This window comes from Sus scrofa, chromosome 13 (genome assembly GCF_000003025.6).
Source record: "Sus scrofa isolate TJ Tabasco breed Duroc chromosome 13, Sscrofa11.1, whole genome shotgun sequence".
In the NCBI taxonomy this organism is placed as follows: Eukaryota; Metazoa; Chordata; class Mammalia; order Artiodactyla; family Suidae; genus Sus; species Sus scrofa.
The window spans coordinates 32869660-32891502 of NC_010455.5; the positions used below are offsets into that span (position 1 = coordinate 32869660).

Consider the following 21843-nt stretch of genomic DNA (forward strand, 5'->3'; position numbering starts at 1 on the left):
ACTCCTCCGTAGGCCTCCTCACATTCCAAATGGTCACACATTCTTCATGTGAGTCCTTTGGTGACTCTCTGTGTCACAGGGCTCCCCAAGCAGACGTGAACCAATCAGTGAGGCAGAGGCAGGAGAGTAGTGTAGCTCTGGGTGCTGTGGTCAGTCTTAGCAGCACCACTTCCAGTGGGCTGACCCCTGATGAGCCAGAACCTTCTCCCTCTTCTGAAAAAAAGGCATAGGGACTGGGCTGCCTCTATAGGTGGGGCAAGACTGATTTAACTTGTGGCCCCAGGCTGTGGGGAGGTCAGCACTCTGAAGCCGATTTCCCCTCACCTCAGGGCGGGTACCTGCACAGGCCTGAGACATACCTGCATCCCGGCTCTGCCTGCCTACCTCCAAGAAGCCCTCCCCACCTGCTCCCTCTCTCCCGTATCTTGTAGCACTCAGCATCTCTCTGCCCTCCTGATGCTGGCACCTGAGTTGACCTAGGGGAGAAAGTCAGAGCCTCACCACCTTGCGGGGAGAAAGTCTGAGAGCCTCACCACCTTGCTCAGGGACAGGGCTGGGCCCACCCCACACTGTCCAGTGAAGCTGTGCTCCTTGGTGCCACAGAGACACAGCCCTGGAAGGGTCAGGGCCCCTAGGGCGTTGCGGGAGGTATAGGGTGGGGACCTATGCAACCACAACTCTGCAAGGCCAAACTCAGAATGCTGAAGTGCTGAATCCTAATGTGCACTTTACAGCCAAGGCCATTAGATCCCAGAGAGCGGGTGTGGCTCTGGCAGCTCCCCTCCCAGCCAGCATGGGTGGGGGCACTTACCAGCTCAGCGTCGGCCTTGGCATCATAGTACAGAATGTCTTCCTCCTGGTGGGGGAGAGAGGCCTCAACATTCATGGTCTCCTGGGGTGCAGCCAAGAGCCCCAGCTCCACAGGGGAATGGTCTCCTCAGATTTCTCTGGGGCACAGACTGGCCCCTCCCCCCTCCAGAGCTGCCACGGGAAGGCTGGATGAGTCAGGCTGGGGATGCCCCACCCCCACCACAGCCAGACGTCCTCAGGGGCTTTCACAGGCACCAGAGGGATGTGGTAGCCTCCGTTGGGTCAGGACACCCCAGGGCTCTCTGACTCCAGGACCAGGGTCTGAGCACTGGAACCTTGCTGGGAGGTAGGGTTAGAGCCAGCCTGATTGCAGAGACTCTGGCTGAGGCAGTACAGAGGGGGAAGTGAGGAAGATGGAAAAACAGAGCCGAGTCTGGGAAAGAGTGAAATAATGACTCGACACCACATCTTCCAATTTCTTCTATTAAAAAGCCTGCTCATTACGGGCATGTACTTATTAATTATCTGTGATTTGTTGTGAAATGCAAGGGGGTTTACACAACAGGAGCGGGAGAAAACAAAGCCCAGCCCCCGCGCCTGCCTCCCAACTCGCCTGCCTGCACTGAGCCGCCATCCTGGCCTCGCCCACCAGCCCACTGCCTGGGTTCTTGGCCATCTGCACGTCATAATCACTGGCCACCCTGGGGACCCGTAATACAAACGGGCTAATTTCATGTTTAATGATCTTTAATCAGAACTGAGCACGGCTGCCAGAAGCTGCCAGAAGGTGAATCTGGTGCCATCAGGTGCCATCCGCTCAGGAGAGACCACCCTACCCTTGCCTCAATAGGCCCTGGGGCTAGGACAAGAGATAGGGCCACTGTCCAAGTCACCCTCCCCTGGTGCTCCTCAGCTGCATTTTATACAGCAAAACCCTGCAGCATGGCCCTGGCAGTCCCTTGTTCACCAGGAGCCCATTTCTTTGTGGTGTGCAAATGGGGGTGATGACCAAGTGTGCTCCCAAGACTCTGGCTCTAAAACAGCCATCACAGAGCCAACACTTACTCCATGGGGGGCCTCCCCTTGCTTGAGCCTGTGTGACCTCAGGGCTGCACTGTTCCCTCTCTGAGCTCAGGCTCCTCATGCTTCAGGCAGGGGCTTAGCGTTGGTGACTGTCCAGGCGCTGTGTCTGAGGCCATGAACTGAGGTGGTTGGTACTGGGGCTTGTGGTGAGGAACAGCCATGAGGTGTCACTCACCAGAGGTCTGGGGAGTGCAGGCCACTGGCTAGTCCTATAGGCATAGTCCAAGCATTCTAGAACACTGACTACATGCCTGGCACCATGGCTGGGCAAGACTACAACCTCCTGGTGAATGAAAGGCCAAAGTTTCAGTCCTCTGGGGCATCTGCTATGGCTAGGCCTCACATTCACTGTGGCACAGGGTTCTCCCAACAGCCCAGTGACCCCGTTATACAGATAGGACTCTGTGGCAGGGATAAAAAAAGGTGTCGCACCAGGCTCTAACCTCTCCCACACCTGTCTACCCACCAGTCGGAAAGACTGGAGCTCAGGTGGGCCCAGGTGGGGGCAGGGGCTGGGGCCCAGGCTCCAGGGTGCTCGGCCTTTCCCTGGGCTCAGCTCTGACTGAAGCAAGTAATGAAAGCTGACATTACATCAAACACAATAAGGAGTTTCAGTTGATGAAGATCATTCCTGAACACACAAACCCATTAAACCGAGGGGAAAAAATATCAATTCAACACACTCGCTGGCGAAAAGAAAATGTGATTTGTTATCTAAAAGGGGGTTATAAACATGGCTCTGATGCTCTTTCCCTCCGTAATGAAAACAGGCAGACGCAGTAGGAGAACTACAGATTAGAACATGGGGCTTCGCTCACCAACTTTTTAGACAAACCTTCTGCAAGGACGAGAAAGGGCGTGGGCGGGGGCTGGATGCTCTAGGCCTCCAGAGTGACTCACAGTGACCCTTTTCTGGGCTCCCCTCACAGGCCGTGCCTGGGTCCTGCCTGACCTGGGCTGTCCCCAGGACACCTGGCATTCACTTGGGCCACGCTTCCAGATGCTCCAATGGTTCCCTCTGCCTCTCTGTCCTGCTGTTCCATGGCCTCAGTAGAGGGTTAGATGTTGGTGGCACAGGGGGAATGTGTCACACAGGATTCTAGCCCCTGCAGACTGAGGGCGAGGCTCTGGGATCTGCATGCAGTCCTTGATCCCCATGGGTTCGGATTCATGTGGCCAGGACTCCTCCCTATCCCTCCCACCTTGACAGGCCCATCCCATCCCCCTTCCTTGGTAGAGAGTGACATTAACTTTGGATGGTGGTGAGCAAGGTCACACGGGTGAAAGTATACTGTAAACCCAGCTGTGGTCTCTATGTTTGATGTAATGTGGAGCTGGGGATATGGCAGGATGGGGCCATCTGGGTCTGGTAGGAGGTTCCCTGGAAAGGCCACTGTGTCTCCTTTGGCCTGCATGGTGTCCCAATGGCCGCAGCGAGTGCCCTGCCTCTGGGACATAAGAAAGCAGTACCACCTAGCAATTATGTGCAGGGGCCTTAGCAAAGGGTGCTGGCCTCAAATCCTGACCTGAACATGTGAGCTCTGGGATCCTGAGCAGTGAGTGAAGACCGAGGCTGAAGCCTCACAAGACCTCTTGGCCCCGTGAGGACTCCACGGGGTCCCCTTCAACTCACCCAAGGGGCAAGGTGCCTGTTAAATCCTACAGCCTCAATGAGGCAGTACCTCAGGGTTTTAATTTTCCACTTGTAAAATGAGAATGATGGGAGACTCTAAGAGGACAAGAAGTAATGCCTCTCCAAGGGTTTGGGCCAAATCGACTCATGAGTGGGGCCCCTAATGTTTGCAACTGCACAGCCCCAGGACTGGTCTGCATATGGAAGAAACCCCCTGATTGGGCTGAAACATGTATCCTTAATGTCCAGGGTTCATACCTCTGATAACGTCTCCATTACTTGGTATTTTAGGGGCCATTTTGCTCAAACTGGGCAGGGAGTGGGGGGAAATCACTGCCTCTGAACTCACGCACACGCCTTCCCCAGGGTGGATTTCTGTGCATACATGACACAGGAGGTGGGGCTGGGGGGCCCACATGGCCCTTGTATAGATGACACATATGTTCTTCTTAGCTGCAGCTGAGCCCAAGAGAGGGCACGAGGGATCCAGGGATGCTGGTAGGTGGGGAGTGGGGTAAGGAAGTGAGAAGGGGGTTAGCATGGGAATAGCAGTTGGCGTCTACGTTTGCTGCTGTGGAAGGTGGCTGCCATGGCCTGGTCAGATTTGACTGCTGCTTGCTCACCAGGCCGCTGAGCAGGGCCCAAGCCAGCTACCCGGCTGCACCAGTGAGGACGCTTGGCCTTCTTGCCCTGGCTCACTGCCAGCTCAGCTCAGCCAAGAGGACTGTTTTCTGAGAGAGCCGTCTGTCGCTGGCCTGGCAGAGAGGCAGGCAGCAGGCTGATGGCTGGGGCAGACCTCAGGCCGGGGAGCCACCTGTCCTGTCCAGCCGGCTCCTTGGCCTGGCCCAGCCTTCATAGCCTTCCCTTTAGGTTCCCAGGCAGAGCTACCTCTCCCATCAGACTCCTCAGGGTAGGGCTGCGTCTTTTCCCTCAGACTCTCCAGGGCAGGGCTTTGTCTCCTGAAAGCTCTGGGGCTGGCATTAGGGCCCTGGGACCAGTAGCCACCTGGCCTCCCTGACCCGTGCCCTGTCCCCAGCTCAGCTCCTCCCTGGTGGCGGTTTAGATGACAGTTAATGCTGGCACAATGAGGTGCTGGCACCAGGCACAGTGTTCGGCAGGTGAGCTATCTTCATCTATCCTAAATGTTATGGGCACTAGAGCACCTGCTGCCTGTCTGCAGGGGCCATGAGAGGTGCTACCTGCTAACAAGGGCTGTGGTGCCCAGAGGCTGTGGCTACAGGTTCCTTACCCCTGCTATGGCCAAGATTGTGGGGTCATGACATGGAACTAGGGAGATGAGCATGGGTGTGTGTGTGTGTGTGTGTGTGTGTGTGTGTGTGTGTGTGTGTGTGTGTGGTTCACGTCCAGACATTTCCCACTCACCCCTTTGACTCTGCAGACTCCAGGCTCTCTCAAGTCCCTGGGCTGGTGTCAATGGTGTAACTGTGTGGGCATGTATGTGGGTATACCACTGTCTGTTTCTCAGAGATCTCAGAGATCTGCATGTAGACCTACTATGTGCTCTTGGCATAGGCAGGGCCACACTCAACTGATCATGCAGTGGACTCCAGTCTAGCCCCCCAGGCCCAAGGGTTTCCTCTGTGCCTAGAAGTGCTCAGTACCATCCTCCCCATCTCAGCAGTAAGAAGACTGAGACTCTCATCACTCTGTCCTCAGGGCACCCAGCTGTGTACATGGACAATTGATGGGCAGCACTGAGTCAAGCACAATTGCTTCTGGCCTAGAGGAGCCATGGGTGGGACATTGACCTGGGGGAGCCTGCACTGGGAGCCATCTGTGATGGGGGTATCAAAGGCAGGTGCTGTGGGCAGTGGTGGCCAATCCTAGGGTTGGAGCCAGAAAGAAGAGTCCTAGGAAGTTAAGTGGAGAGGGAGGTGTTGCCCTTCTGAAGGAGGTAAGGGCATTCCTAGGAGAAGGTCTGGCTTGTATAAAGGGCCTGAGTTTGACACTGGGCTTGTGGCACGGGCTGGGTATGTGCCTGAGTGCTGGGGAGGAACATGGCTCCTTGTCTGTCACCTCCTGGAGGGTGCTGGGAAGGACATAGGTTCAAGGGGGGATAGGGGCTGGCAAAGGACAAAAACATCATCTTTTCCATGGCCTCAAGTCTCCATATCCCAACCTCCCCATGGGTACCCCCCATGGCCAATCCTCACCCTGGCAGCTCTCCCCAGCAGCCTGGGTGGGGCTAGCTGGTATGTGGGCTAATAGGCCCATCATTAGCACTGATGCCTTTCAGCCTGGCAGCTGGACAGGTAAGTGCTTCCGGGGAAGAGAAGGATCCTGAACTTGGGAAGGAAGGGGTGCCCATAGATCCACCCTGCTCAAGATACCAGTGGGACAAACAGGAAGACTGATGGACTAGTGGGGGTGGGTGATGAGCATTGAGCAAAAGAGGCTGGGCCCAGCTGGCCCTGTGGTCACACCATAGCTGGGGGCATCTCAGGTGAGGCCAGGGAGAATGGGGCCAGTGAAGCCATCTCCTGCCTCATCTCAGGCCAGGAGCACCTAGAGCCCAAAGGCTGCTGTGGCTACAGATGCATCCACACTGTCACCAACCTGTACCTACATGGCCTGATGTGTGGACCGAACCCTTCACACATCAGGCCTGAGCTGACAGCCCCAACACCAGCCAGTCCTTTGCCAAATGGGGAAACTGAGGCCCAGAGAGGGGCTTGCCCTTGCTGGGTGCTATAGGAACTGTGACCAGTATGCAGGAGTGGGTCCTCATGCAGTACCTATCTCAGCAACCCTTGGACACCCCTGGCCCCTGGGCCTTCCTTCCGGTAGCACCCACCCCCTACCCGCCCTGTGGTGCCCACTCTGGCCTGGGATAAACTGTTCCTGTCTCAGGGAGTAGCTGAAAATCATGGGTCAGGGGGCCAATATGATCCTTGGAAATCTTAGGTTTTCTGCAGAGTCAGGAAGAAAAAACAGGTTTGGGGCAGAGGAAGCCTCTTCACCTTCCTGTTTGGGTTCTGTACTGGGAAGATGAGAAAGCCAGGCTGAGGGCTTTCCTTTCCTCATTCCCTGATTCTTTCATTCCCTCTCCTGTGTCTGCTTTGCACACCTGTTCTGGGCAGATGCAGGGTGGGGCAGGGGTAGGAAGCATTTATCTCAGAGACAAAGCAAGGGCCAGATCAGGAGCAAAGGGTTCTAGGTGCCCAGAGGGTGGAGTGGCTGATGAACAGGGAGATGGGAGCAGCCTCACTAGGAAGAGGCATGACAAGCTGGGCCTTCAGGAGGAACAGAGGCCATTCTGGGTGGAGGGGACAGAAGAGGCCCGGTGTGAGGTGTTCAGTGTGGGTGGAGCACGGGAGGAGGAGAGGGAGGTGGGACATTAACAAGAGAGTTAGGGATAGCCAGATCCTGAGGCCTTGAGCACAGGCTCAGGCTCGGCCTTGTGGGGAGTTGCCAGGGTGGAGTTATTTGCAGGTGGGTGCAAGCCCGAGTGGCCAGCGAGTGCAAGTGGCTGCTGCTGTGCGTATTTCTGATCAAGAGGCTGAGAAGGCACGAGGTCCATTAATGGGTGGTGGTGCTGGAATGGAGAGGGAGAAAAAGGCCAGCCCCGTGCTCCCAGGGATGGGGGACTGGTCTAGGGAATCATTAGCTCATTTATGTGTTCACTGCGAACAATCTGTTACCCTCCAACCCCACGCGAGCTCCTGAGGGCAGCACCCAGCACCCACTGGGCAGCAAGGGAAGAATGCTATGGTGTGGGCTCAGGTGGCCTAGGGATGGGGACAGAGAAAAGGAACAGGGTTGGGGGCCTGCATCATAGGCATGAATCCCTCAATACCTGACAGTCCAGATGTGACTCTCTGCCCCCAACAGGTAACTTCAGGTAGGCCTGACCACTCTATGCTTCAGGGCTTTCATCAGTTAAGGAGGGATAGCGATCCCTCCTGCCTCCTAGAGGTGCCAGGCTCAGAGCTGGAGTGAGTCAGGGGGCTGCCCAGATCCCTTATTGACCCCTGGGTTCCAGGGGCAGCTCTTGGTAACACTCCCTGCATTTAGCACAGAGACCACCAGGAGGCGTGGCCCACATGCCTGACTGGCTGTGGAGGACACTGGGATTGCTGCCAACTAGAATGGTCCCTGAGGGGGCCACCATCCTTGGCATCAGGGCTTCCCTGGGTCTGGGAGGAACCCTGTCAGTCTCTCTTCTGGTTTACTGTGACCCTCTGACAGAAAGAGTGCAGGTGTATCTAGCCCCATCCCAAATCAAACACAGCTGCTGAAATATGTGAGCATATTTCAGCATATGTGGGTTTGAGGTGCCGGGGCTGTGGGGGTTGGGGGGACAGTTGGTGAGGCTTTCCTTCCCTCCCCCACATTCTGGTCCTTCCATCCTCAAGAAGAGTCCTGCTCGCAGCTTCTTACGCCTCCACTTAATGGGTACCTGAGCTTCTCCTGAGCTCTTCAGGTGGAAGGAGAGGCTTTTGTGGCAGTGGCAGCCTGGTCCCTGATCCCAGCCTGGGGGCCTTCTAGGAGACAGGCTGCTGCGCAGACAAGTCTGGGAAGGGGATAGGGTCCCCTTCCTCCAGCGCCTCTTCTAGGTCTGTATATTAAAGTCTGAAAAGTCCTGGAGTCAGGAGGCATCTTTGCCCCAGGGGCTCTCCAGGAAGTCTGGGCACCCCCTGGTGGTTAACTAAGGATGTCAACTTTGGAAAGCATCACTTCAGAGCGACCTTTCTGTCCGCAGGGGACTCAACAGCTCCTCCTGGGGTGGAATGAGAGGTTCATATCTGCACTCTGTGTCTCAGCCCAAGGGGAGCCTCAAATGTTTGCTGAACCTGGACAAAGGTTCCTGGCTCCACACAGAGCCCTTCCAGTGGGTTGGGCAGCGTCCCCCCACCTCCTCCCCTGCATCCATCCTTGCTGGGGGTGAGCAGGTCCTAGGGCCTGAGGAGGGCACTGCAGTTCTTACCTTGATGTTGTCCTGCCAGCGGTGGGCTTTCTGGAAGTTCTCTGCAGCATCGGCCAATCTCTGAGGGACAGAGCACAGGGAGGTCAGAGGCTGAGGATGGTTTGTGGCCAGCCCAAAGCCTTATCCATCTCCAGCACTTCCCAGGGCCAGGCTGGCTCAGTGACTCCCTGAGCATCCTGCCAGACCCCTAGACATTCTCCAGCTTGCTGTGGGAGTCCATCCCCCCAATAGTGGGCTCCCACAGGAAAGGTGAAGCCTGCAAAGAGTGATCCGAGCGGCCTCTCAACAAGACTTCCTGGATTTCAGCTCAGCCACATCCCCTCCCACAGGACCCAGGCCCTGGAGTCAAGCCCACTGATACTCTCTACTCACCACAAACCAGTAAGACCCCAGAGCTAAGAGGAAGACCTTCCCCAGCCAAAGATGAAATGCCACGAGTGACAGAGTGCCTCGCTGATACACCTTTGCCCCCAGCTTGCTCAGGACACAGCAGGAGGTACCCATAGCCCACCCCTGCCCACCCAGGCCCACCACCACTGTCCTTGTCCTAGCTTTCTGAGTCTCCTCCAGCAGGGCTCTCTAAGCCTCTTGTCTACACAAGCCTGGCCCATCTTTGGGTGCTGGTTCCTGTGGCCTTCTCCACTGAGGCCCCTGTGCCTGTGAGGACAGCTGTCTGTCCAGCCCATACCTTGTTAGCGAGTACACCTGGGGCCAGACTGTGGAGACGTGTGGAGATAGAGCCAGCCCTGCTCTCTCATAGTCCAGAGGGGAAACACAGAACCAGGCAGAACAAGCAGAGCAGGAGTAGCTGAGGTGCTTCTGGAAGCTCAGTGCTATGGGAACTTCCCTTCCCTGAGCCTCAGGGAAGGCTTCCCGGAGGAGGTGCTGGAACCTGGCTACCCTCTGGGCCTAAATCCTGGCTGTCCCAAGATTCTTATTTTGTGCTTCCATGGATCCTGCCCCTTTAGGAAATCTTAAGCCTTCTGAGGACAGGACTGAGCCTGGCCCTGTAGTGCCTCCCTTGGAGGTGAGTGTGGCAAAGTCCTGTTAATCATAATGATGACTGTCACCCTGAACAAGTCAAGTACTGCATCAAGCCCTCCCTCATGTGTACCTGTCACCATTCACAATGTGCTTGGCATGTTCTCCTCAGATGAAGATACCCAGGGATGGAGATGGTGAGTATCACCAGGTCACATAGTGACTCTGGGCTGGGCTGGGGCCCTTACCACCGAGTTTGCTTTGCCCAGCCCAAGACCAAGGTCTGAAGGCATTCTCCACAGGGCCCCCCATTCCCCAGGGAGGGATAGAGTGGTTCTTTGCAGGATAGAAGGCTCTTGTCCCCAAAACCCCACCCTACATGACCCCATGAATTGAGCAGTAGGGTCCTGCCTTCTGGCCTCCAGCCCCTATTCAGAGGCTTGTGGCCCCTTGGTATTCAAGACAAATGTTCCCATCCATCATTTCAGCCTGATGGTTTGTGGGCCCTAGAAAGGAGGTTCTAATAAAGTCTGGCAGCTGCCCATCAGGGGGAAAAGAGAGACCAGCCTTTCCTTCCTTCCAGCATGGAAGCGTGTGGTGGTGGGGCCTTGTGGTACTCCCTGCAGAGCTCCACCATTTGGGCAGCATTCCACCCCCAGGGCTGGCCATGGTTAAAGGGGTTGTCCAGAGTTAACTCTACTCCTGCTGGTCCTGGCTCCCCCTCTTCCTCAGGCTGAGAGCATTGAATGCTGGGAAGGCTATGAGGTTGGGGGACCTGGGGGCAGGGAGGGACAGTCCCTTTCAGAGTCAAACCCCCTCACTTCACATTGCTGAGCCCCTCCTGCCATCCTCTTTGTCTCTTTTTTGTAGGTTCTCTCCTCTGCACACCTGTTACTGCAGTGCCTGCTTGGGTGGGCCTCACCATGCTTATCTGGTTCAGGGACCATAGGTCTCTCTACTCCTAGATGGTTCCCAGGTCTTGCATCTAATCCTGGCCCTTTTGGAGCTCCTGAACACTTTTTTTAGGGTAAAGCTGCAGGCCCACTGGAGCTTACAGCACCCCCTCTGGGAATGAGCCCATCCACCTTGTTACCTACTGTCCCCTACATTCCACCCTTGATGTTAACTCAAACCACCTACTGATGACCCCCAGCCTAGGCTCTTTCCTCTCTTAGGCTCCTGCGTCTTCTCTTGCCCTTCATTAGCTTTCTCCACATAGTACCCGAGGCCTTCAAAATGTGGCTCTGAGCACATGGCAATCCTGCTCCCCCCCACCCCCGCCCTGCTGCCCCAAACCCTTAAACCCTTTGGCAGCTCCCCATGATGCTGCATATAAAAGGCAAAGTTCTCTTAAGGCCCCAAGGGCTCCCCTGAGCCCAGCTCCTGCCCCTCCCTTTCCATCCTGGGGCCTCCTCTCAGCCTAAACCACAAACACCCCTACCCCGACCAGAGCCCCTGACAGATGAGGCCCCTGATTTACAAACTGGTAGTGCCCTTGCGCAGAGGACGTTATTGTGTGACAAATATGGCTAACCCCTGTTAATAGCGCTGACCTTGCAAGTTCAGCACCTGGCCTGGATGGAAGTGTGTGAGCCTAGAGAGCAGCCCCCACGGCTACACCTCAAGGTGCGTGCCCCCCTTCCTTTCCTTACCTGGTGGCCCACCACCTTCCCAGGGACCCCAGACCCCTCTCAGAGTGGGCCTGGAGCCACTGTCATTTCACGGAGGATGAGGCTGGGGCACATGTGGAAACAACCAGATCAGCTCCCTTGCCACAGAAAAGCCACAGGGTTGATGGGGTTGTAAACACCAAACTGACACTAGCTGAAGTCTCTGAATTGGCCATGGCCTTGAGGCCATGTGCTCCAGCCCCTACCTTCCCTGCTGGCCAAAGGATGCCTGCTCCTTCATCCTCTCAGGGCTTAGTTCTGACTCTGGGATTCACAGGCCTCAGGAACATGGGGGCTGATGGCCCCTTGGGCTCCCTAGCCTAGAGGCCAAGGTGATGGAGACCCAGGGAGAGAGGGCCCCAGCCCCAGGAGTCCCACGGGCTCAAAGGCCCAGGTCAGCCCGCTGACTCGTGAATAACGGAGTTGCAATAGCCACAGTGAAAGGATTACTTTTAATCTTCAATAACGATCAAGCCATTATTATTTTTTCGGTGTTACAGATCAATCAGTCCATCCCTGGATGCTGGACGTGTGGAAACTGCTAAACATGCAGGCCTGGTGGTGTGGGAGGAAGGGCTGAGGCAGTTAAAAGGGGTCGACCGAACAGGCTATGGCTGCATGTGGCTCTATGGGCCCCAAAGTGAGAGGGGAGAGGACTGAGCATCCACACAGCAGCACAAGAGGCCCCAGGTGGGGGGGACGCTGGACCCTGGGGCCTTGGTTTCAAATCCTAGCTTCCACCCACAGACCTCAATTTCTTGCCTAAAAATTAGAGATGGTAACCATACCTACTCAGAGTGTAGTTAAATTCTTGGTAGCCCCCTTGCTCCAAACCCCAGAAGTTGCCCCAAAAGCCCACTCCCCAGGGATTTCTCTCACTGCCTCTGAGCACACACAGCCTTTGCCCTCCTCTGGGCACGCCTGTTATCTACTCTTTCTGCTTGGGACGTGTCAGACTGTCACCTCCTCTGGAAGCCTCCTTTTGTCCTTGTCCAGCCCATGGGCTCCCTTCCCTTCTGTCCAGAACGCAGCCTTGTGCACCTGTCTCCACAGAGCCCACAACAGTCAGGCCTGCTCGGGGTTGGCTAGGAGGCAGCTCACAGACCTCTCTCTGCCCTGCCCGAAGGTTCATTCTTCTCTTTCCCTCCCACTTCTCCCAGGTCCTCCTGATGGCCTGGGGAAGAAAGGATGGGGAAGGACACGGAGGCCCAGAGGTAAAGGGAAAACCTACAAAGACTGCCAGCAGTGCAGGGGCAGGGGTGGGGATGTGGCTTGCCTGTCTGGGAGAGATACGCTCCGTTCCCATCTCTGACCCTGAATGTCTGTTCCCTGGAAGCAGCTCCCTGCTCAGCCACCGCAGTCCCTGGCTCTCCTGCTACCAGGCTCCTGCACATTCTGCTCCCTCCTTGTGCAATCTTACCCAGACTCCTCTAGCCTGTTTCATTCCTTCGCCCTTGAGGCTAATGCCACATTCTTAGACCACATTCTCCTCCTAACCACTCCTTGGCCCCTGCCAAGCTCTCACTTCTCCCTATCATGGAACTCAGAGAAGCATCTGCTTTTCCCCTTGAGCTCTGAGCTTGGTGAAGGCTATATCTGGCAGCTGTCAAATTTACAGTCACCTGGCCCTTGGCACATAGTAGGTACACAATGAACATCTGATAAATCAAGGTCATAATATCTCTGAACCTGGGTAAAGAGCTTGAGTCTGGGTCTGCCTGGCCAGCTGTGTCACCCTCAGTGTGTTGTGTATCCTTCCTGAGTCTCTTTTCTTCATCACATCCTGGAGCGGGAGGGCTGCCTTTGAGGGTGATGTGCTATGAAGTTGCTGATGGTGGCTTGCCTGGCCTGTGATGTCTCCATCATCGCCAGGGCGCTGGAGGAAACTGTGGTGGGACTACTGAGCAGGGCTGCTCACAGCCAAGTCAATCATGATAACAGCGGGCATTTCAGAGGCAATTATCAGAGAGTTTCACTTAACAATCAATTTCCCTTAGCTCCGGAAACTGTTCTTACAGGAAAAGGCAAGAAAGTGGAGGACCGAGCGGTGGACAAAGCTCCCCTGGGGAGCAGCTCCCTCCATAGATACCTTCGAATTTCACTAAGTTCAAAGTCTTTCAATTTGCTGTGGAGCCGAGACAGACCATGACCTGACATAAGGGACTTGGGGCCATGGTGGGCGCCTCTCAGAGGCCAATACCTGGAGAATAGGGCCCCACTGCATGCTGGGAGGGGTGGGCTTGGGCCTGGATCCCAGAGCCCTTGGGATTCTTCATCCTCTTTGAGGGCCAGCTCCTCCCTGCAGGCTGGTGACCCCAATTTTCTTCAGCCTCCTTCCCTACCCCTCTCACCTGGAACCCCTCCCCCATTGCTGGCCTAGCCTACAAGGACCTGGGGAGCAACTGCCCATCAAACAGGATTTGTTTTGTGCAGCCCAGAGGGAAAGAGTGAACAAGTTTTTTGGTCTTAATTAGTTATAGTTACTCTTTCTTCCAAGAGGATATGAGAGGCTTAGGATAAAAGGCCCTGAACCCGTGGGGCACACACAGGATACTGAGATCTGTGTAGCTGGGGGCTGAGCCTGGCAGAAGCTGTGATGGGGGCTCTGAAGTGGAGGTGGGGGGGGCAGCAAGCCCAGAGGGAAGTCCCAGCACAGTGTAGGTGTCCTGAGAACACTGCCAGAGGGTTGCAAGGAAAGTAATGACGACAGGCTGATACCAGACACTGTCCCTGGAAATACCTTGGGCCAGGGCTTCAATGACTGGCATCGTTAATCCATAGATAGGTAGAGGATTGTACCTCCTCCTCACCCTCCCCACTCCATCCCTAGCAAGACACCTGAAAGGTGGATTCTTCTATTCCTCCTCTGTAAGGGGACTGAGCATTAGTGCCACTGCCCTAGGCCCCTGGTGAGGAAGTGGTAGAGGAGGCATCAAACCTAGGTCTACTCACAGGGCTGGATGGTGAATATCCCAGAGAAGGACCAGGGCTGGATGGTGAATATCCCAGAGAAGGACCAGGTCTGGCTGGGTGGGGCCTGGCTGGCTGGGCCCAGGTGCTCCTTACCTGCTTCCCAGGTTTCTTTGCTCTTTCCCCAGCAAAGGGGATCAGTAACTGGACTCCCAGATGTTGCTCTGGGCATACCCCCCAACCTTTGTGTCACTGGACCCAGACCCTGGGAGAGGGCAATAAGCGCCAGGGTGCCCAGAAGTCTCCGCCACCCTACTTCTCCCCCACCAGAGGGCCCTGTATTAGCTCTGTATTGTGTACTGATAGATACTAAATACAGATTTCCAATTTCCAGAGCTGTTATGGTCTAATGAGTAAATAATATACATATTTAAAACTGTCTAAAAACATATCTGCATAATTAAGATATCTGCATAATAATGAAGGAGGATGCAGCTTAGCAAGGAAGTTGCTGGAGCCCCAGGGCTGACAACAAGGGTAGATGTGCCGGCCGGTGAGCAGTCCTAGTCCTGTGGGTCCCTTCTTCCTGCCACCTCAGCCTAAGTGGGCATTTGTCTGCCTATGCCTAAGCAGGTACATCATTGCCAGGGACTAGGAGAATCCTAACTTGGCCTTGTCCTTGCACAACCTGTGGCCTGGGGAAGGCTCATGTGTGGGTGGACATGTGTCGTGTGAGCGATGGGTGTCCTGATGACTCTGACTGCTCAGAGCTTTACGGGCACAACCTCATTCACCAAGACCTTCTGAAGATGGGTCCTGTCCTGATCCCTGTTTTGTTGGGTTCTGAGGGGTGAAGAGAAGTGCACCAGCATGGGCAGAGCAGGCTGATAGGACCCATGACTTATACATGGCAGGTGACAGAGAGACCCATGGCTTTGCCTTCTTGTCAAATGCACTGCTGACACAGGTACCTCCTGGGTGTCACCGGCACTCAGCCCTGCCCTCCCAGCCTCTCTACCCCTTATCTGAGGAGCTTTTTTTTTTTTTTTTTTTTTGGCTTTTTGCCTTTTCTAGGGCCGTTCCTGTGGCATATGGAGGTTCCCAGGCTAGGGGTCCAATCGGAGCTATAGCCACCAGCCTACACCACAGCCACAGCAACGTGGGATCCAAGCCGTGTCTGCAACCTACATCACAGCTCACGGCAACGCCAGATCCTTAACCCAGGGACCGAACTCAAGACCTCATCGTTCCTAGTCGGATTCGTTAACCACTGAGCCACGATGGGAACTCCTTCCGAGGTGCCTTCTTACATTGCTTCCTGCCTTTACCCACACTGGGCACACCTGCTTCCTGTCTCATGACGCATCTGCCCCACGCATTCTGGATTAACTGCTTCCAGCGTAAAGATGAAACAACAATTGAAACAATGAAAAACAAATAAATGAGGAGTTCCTGCTGTGGCATTTCCACAGAGGGTTAAAGATCCTGCATTATCACAGTTGTGGTTTAGGTTGCAACTGCTGCTCAGATCTAATCCCTGGCCCAGGAACTCTGTGTGTCACATGGTGATCAAAAAAGGAAGCACAAACAAACACCTAAAACCAAGACCAAAGTTCCAGCAACCAAAACTGCAGGGAAAACAGCAAACACTCTGAGCTGCAAAGGGCGCTGGTAGAGGGGGGAGCCATCACGTGAGCCTGCTGTTGTTGGCAGCGATAGACAGGCTCCCTGACCTTTTCCCTCACCAGCTACACTCGTCCTTCAGAAGTTGATAAAAAAAATTAGTAAAATGGATTTTTTTTCTTTAAAAAAAAAGGTCAGAATGCATGTAACAGGGAAAAACTCATTCGAGTTTTGGTTCCCCTCTGGAAGGGGCACCCGTCTCTCCACTCCCAGGCCTGGGCTTGCTCGCTCCCTGTGGGCATCCTGGCCTTGGTTATTGATTCCTATGCCCTCTTGGTCCCACCTGCAAGGAGCACCCTGTTTTAATTTCCCAGGAAAAATAGGAAGAATTGAGGGCTGGTTTGTGATGGAGATGTTTTGGAACCTAGTGTCTGGAGGATTGAATTTCAATCCAGACAGGCTCATTCTGAACATCTAAGGATGGTTGCTAGCTTGTATTTTTCCATGGGAAGACATTAAAAACGTTCTGCCCAGCCACCAGAACTATTACTGGTATGTAACCACAAAAGTGGAATTTTCACATCAGGAGTAGGGAAGCCATGTACTCTGAGACCCTCCTTCCCAGGAAGCAAAGGAGGTGAAGTGGCACTCAAGCCATGACAGAAAGTCCACTGGCTTCAATTATTTAGTTTTCAATGGGAACTGCGGTCAATAAAAATACGTGTGAACAGGGCAAGAGGTGAGGAAAGGGGCCTCTGGTGGCTGGGAAGAACATTCACAGGGGCCAGCTTGAATTTACAGAGCAGTTGTCAGGAACCACCGACGAAGTCCACTCTCAGGAGACTTCAGCTCTGGAACTGGGCTGCTTCAGGAGGGGACATGTGTTGCCCTGTATAGCCTCATGCTGAGTGTGGCAGGACAGGCCCAGATCTTGGGACGATGCCCTGCTGGGTCACTGGTGCTGCTTCTGGGTCCCTTGTTGGGCACCTGTGAGAGGTTCCCAAGCCAGTAAGTCTAACACACTACATCAGGTCCATGTTTGGGCTGTGGGGCTGGAGCCCAGCCGTAAGGAGGCACCTTAGCTCCCAGGAGCCCAAGCCGAGGGCTGGGCTATGTGGACTCTAAGGCTACTGGGGCTCCTTCCAAGGCACTGACCTGCTCAGCATAGTCCCTCAGGGGGATCATGGAGATCAGAACCTGCCAACCTAGCTGGCACCCCTTCCACTCCCAGCATGAAACCTGCACATCTCCTCAGTGAATCCGTCCCTAGTGAGCTAGGTGGAATTCCTCATAAATCTGCCAGTTTTGCCAGCTTTCCTCCCTCTGAATGATGACCTGGTATAATTCATCAAAATCTCTTTCATCCTTTTAAAAAAGATGCAGATAGCATCATGTGAAGGTATCAGGCCCAGCTTTGTTGGCCACTCTCTGGTCAGAGGAGCAGGGCTACATGTCATTTATTTAAGTGCATGCAATGTCTCCTTTCCCTCCATTGGGTCATGTTCTAAAGACACACATGTGGGCATGGGTGTGTGTGTGCTTGTATGTGACAATGCCCCTGCCACTTAGGAGGCCCAAGCTTGGCTACTGGCCCAGCATGTACTTTGGGAAGCAACGACCTTTTCTCTCTGGACCTCAGCTTTTCACCTGTGTCCCTTTTGACCAGAACGCCAACCGTGCCCTCCCAGGGCTGTGGGGATGTGAAAAAGGTGAGGACAGAGGGCAGGATGTGGACTCAGTCTGGAAATTGGAGATAAAGCTCCAGGTCCTGGATTGCCTCTTCCCTCTGCTTTACCCCAGGGACCTCCTGACTGTTCCCCTCAACCTCAGCTTCTGTTTTGGGCCTTTTAACCTTGGCTTGACCTCTCCCCCTCTGAAGCTCATGTCAACGACTGCCCCCCACCTCAGTACTACCTTTTTCCACCAACCCCGCCCCGTCTCCGCTGCCCCATAGCACCCTGGCCTCACCTCCAGCCCAGCCCTGCCCCATTTGGGTGTTCTATTCAACAAACCCCACCCAAGCTGAGCTGTCATTTCCCCAAGGTCACCTCTTAGAAGCTGCTCCCCTCCAAAGCCCCTATTCCCATGACCCCCTTCTCCTTTCCAGACCAGCTCTCTAGAACCCCCCTCACCTTCCCCAACCCAACTTGAGATCCCACTCAAGCTGCTTGGCATGAGCTCATCTGCCCCAGGTCCTCACACCTTCAGGCTTCGCACTCAGTTCCATGTGCTCCCAGCCAGTGCTTCCCAGATGCCCTGACCACGTCTCCCTTTCCTGTTGCCATCCTTTACATGGCCCTGTGTGGCCTAGCGCCACCAACTTCGTCACTCTGCCACCACATTGACCTTGAACTCTGCCCTCCTGCCATACGTAGGTTCTATACCCTTGTTTCTGCTGTGCCCTGAACCTGGAATGTCCTTCTGCAGCTCCACCTCATCCTTTAGGAGTCAGTGCCATCTACCTCCTCCAGGAAGGCTGGTGCCCTTGCCAGGCTGGGTGTCTCCATTACTGTTGTATCTGACTCCCTCCTATGTGTGGTCTCCTGAGGGCAGGGACTTCATTCTTGGATCTGTGTAGACCCAGAGCTGAGCACGGGCTTCTACCATGGTCAATGGGATTAGGGTGGGTCAGGAGGTGCCCTTAATGATTTTCCAGCTTGGAGGACCTGGGTTTCCTTGGGATGAAGACAGCAAAAATCAGGCCAGAAGCAGCACTGACGGAGCACAGGGACTTAAGATGGTGCAGAGGTAAAGGTAAGGGCAGGGTGAGGCTGAGTCTAAGTATGGGCCACACTGGACACTCTATGTAGAAGGGCCAAGGGGTTGCCTCGGGGGTCTGAAATGTTGATGTCTGCTCTCTGAGACCCCAACTCCTCTCTGGACCTCATGAAAATGTCATCCACCAGTCCCACCCAGCTGCAGCCAAGTCAGTGATGAGATAGATAGTTTGGAAGCAAAAGCCATGAGGGCCCTGCTGGAGTAAGGGGCTGGGTGAGGTGGACACGAGCTCCCTATCTGGCCAAGTCAGCCATAATTGGGTCCCTGGGGAGTTTGGCACCCCCTGCCTGGGCCCCAGAGCAGTATGTCCTCCTTACATGTTCCAAAACTTCCTCTTAGGAAGTCTCTTCAGATGCCTCTACACCCCACCACAGTTCAGGGACAGGACACGGGAGGGTAATGGTTCCAGTGAGAAGATGGTGATGTGACTTTCCTTCTTTGCTATCAACAAATGTTTATTAAGCACCTACTGTGTGCCAAGCCCCTACTTGTGCTAGGCATGCATAGGTCCGTAAGCAGTACAGATATGGTCCTGCTCTCCTGTGGTGTGCCATCAGTAGGTTCTTCCCATCTTCCCACTGCAACTCAGTCCCACTGCCCTGAGTACAAAACTTGATAGAGGCCTCTGCAGTAACAGCTGCCTGGGGTAGCAACTTCACTGGCAGAATTTAGGGGTGCCAAAAGGCCCCTCTCCTATGAAATATATTTCCACCTGAAGGCTGAGCCCCCTACCAACTAGAACAGCAGAGGCTGAGCCCCTGCCTGTGAGGACAGCAGAGCCCAAGCTCTTGCTCAGCTACCATGCTCCCTTTCCTGGATGTTATTTTTACACTTTTTCCTAAAACACAGCCTGAGCGGGCCCTTCTCAACTCTATTAACATTAGGAATCTAATCAGTAATCAGGCAGCTCATAATTTTCTGATTAGCTCTGATTAGGCCCGACCTCAGGGGGAGAGGCAATGGGACAGTGAGGAGGGAGGTGGGCCCAGAGGGGCATGGGGATGTGCCTGAGGGGGTACTGGCTGGGCTGGAGGTGGAGGGCAGAGGGAAAGAGACTCTGGTCCCACTGTTTTCTCTCCTGGGGGAGGGAATGGGGTGAAGTCTTGGGTTGCACTGAGCCAGAGAGGTTGCAGAGGTCAGAGAGCAAGGGCAGCAAAGCTCCTGGCTCACCATGCAGCAGGGACCCTAGGGCAGGTTGGGCCCAGACTTTCAGCACCTTGGACAGAGCAAGAGGGATGGGCAGGTGGCCTATACGACTGGGTTTGGGCACCCACTTGGGTCCTGCTCTGCCTAGGGCCCCCTGTGTCCCACTATAGAAATGATCCTAAGCGTAGCCTTAAGTGGTGGGACAGTGACAAGATGGGCCTGCTCAGAGGGGCGCAATATGTGACCTTGACATGAAGAACTGTGGCTGAGCCACACCACAAGCAGAACCTAGCTTGACGATCATCACCTTCAATGTGCAAACAATGATGCTGGGGACCCTACTGCACAGTGGGAGAGAGCCCACTGGAGGAACTGCCCAGGCGATGGTGCCAGTTAGAGGTAGAGCCTGGACCTGTACTGAGGCCAAGGCCAGGCCTCTCTTTTGCCTGAGGCCTGTCTGTCACCTTTGCAATACATGCTCATATGGAACCATGGTGCTGGCCAAACCAGACCCATGGTCATTCCTGGCTGACCATGAGGTGCCCTTATCCACTGGACTTTCCCATAAACCCAGACTCCTAGGTGCCACACCCTGAAGCCCTGGTCAGGTCAGGGTCAGAGTGGCCTTGACCCTGCCCCTGGTCTGGATTACCCCTTGTTGAATGCAACTATTCAGGTGACCTCTGATGAAATGCATGAGCCTGCTGGAAGAGACGTGCACAGCTAATGCCATGCAAATTGGCATGGAGGCAATCAGCCTGACTCTAAAAGCTGCCCCATCGGCCGCAGGCTGGCTCATTGTCTTTTCTGTCAATTTGCATCTCATTACCCAGAAGGCTGTGCTCACTGGAGGTTAAAAGAAAAAGAAACTCAAGCAAGCCCACTATGTCCTGCCTCTAGCTAGGACACAGCACACATGTAGCACAGGGCTGCCTGGTGGACTGTCCCATGACGGACATTCCACAGGAAGCCTTGCCAGCCCTATCAAGTCCCTTACCACCACCACCATTACCCCAGCCACCACCAGCATATTCCCATCACCACCATCACCATCACCTCCATCATGAGCACTGATCCCCACTTAACCACCATCAACATTCCCATGTCTACCACCAACATTCTCCATCAGTACTGCCAATATTATTCCATCATCACCACCACTGCTAGCCGTATCACTATGTCATCCTGGCACTACTCCCATCATTACCTCCAAAGTTATTCCCATCACTATTACCACTGTTGTCCCCAGTGGTACTCCCATCCCCAATCACCCGTGTTATTCCCATCCCTACTGCCACCATCACCAGCAGTTCCACCATTGCTACCTTCATCTCCACCATTAGTCACCAGCACCATTACTGCCACTTCTACTACCATGACCATCTACCATCACTTCCACTATCAACAGCACCTCCACCACCTTCACTACTATGGCCATCACTCCGGCGTTGCACCTCTGCTAGCATCTCATGTCTCCTTGTGATCACTGCCATCATCATTGTCCTCGACACCACCTGCCCCATCCCCTCTTCATTCATGAGGAAAGTTTAATGCATGGGCAGAGGCTACTTACTCTTTACCTTTCTCTGCCCATCACCCTCCAGCATCATTGGAAGGCTAGGGAACCTGTGAGCAAATAATTCAGTGATCAGAAATCTCATAAATCAACCAACCAAATCTGACCTGGACACCAGTGCCTGTAACTAGGTGTCTCAGGAAGGAAACCCTCACTGCCACGGTGTGGGGGTGCCTGACCTCTCTGGCAGAGTCCCTGGGAGGGTAGGGCTTACTTAACTCCCCTGATCAGCAGCTACAGCACCCCATGGGGCAGAGCCAAAGCTTCAAGCACGTGCGTGTGTGCGTGCATGTGCGTGTGCGTGTGCGTGTGCGTGTGTGTGAGAGAGAGAGAGAGAGAGAATGGGGGACTGATTCTCATCCCTCTCTAAACCTTGATTACTTTTGTTTCTAAAATGAGGCTTCTAATACTCCTGACCTCACAAGGCCCTGCAAGGACAAAGGCAGACAATAAGAAAGGAATGTTGAGCATTAAGGACCCATTCAAAGGGTCACATAAAACCTGTGGGAGAGGAGTATGGTTAGATCAAGACAGGAAGGCTTCCTGGAAGAGGGAAGGACAGGCTGAATTTGAAGGACAAGGCTAGGCAGAGAAAAGGAAGGGGATTCCAAATGAGAGCCTCGGCAGTGCAAAGTTATGGATGTGGGAACAAGTGGGCTTCTTTGTGGGGAGAGAAGGGCAGACT

The 21843-nt window shown here is 54.5% G+C and overlaps 1 protein-coding gene across 4 annotated transcripts in view; it reads right to left on the reverse strand.

Annotated features, from left to right (window-relative positions):
- CACNA2D2 (calcium voltage-gated channel auxiliary subunit alpha2delta 2) overlaps positions 1–21843 on the reverse strand; it is a 143742-nt gene that overhangs the window by 24550 nt on the left and 97349 nt on the right. For all 4 annotated transcript variants that reach the window (XM_021068821.1, XM_021068820.1, XM_021068819.1 and 1 more), the window contains exons 4-5: positions 8475–8534; positions 812–856 (exon numbers count right to left, since the gene is read on the reverse strand). In XM_021068821.1, the coding sequence (XP_020924480.1) occupies positions 812–856; positions 8475–8534 (105 nt within the window). The remainder of the gene's footprint in view (positions 1–811; positions 857–8474; positions 8535–21843) is intronic.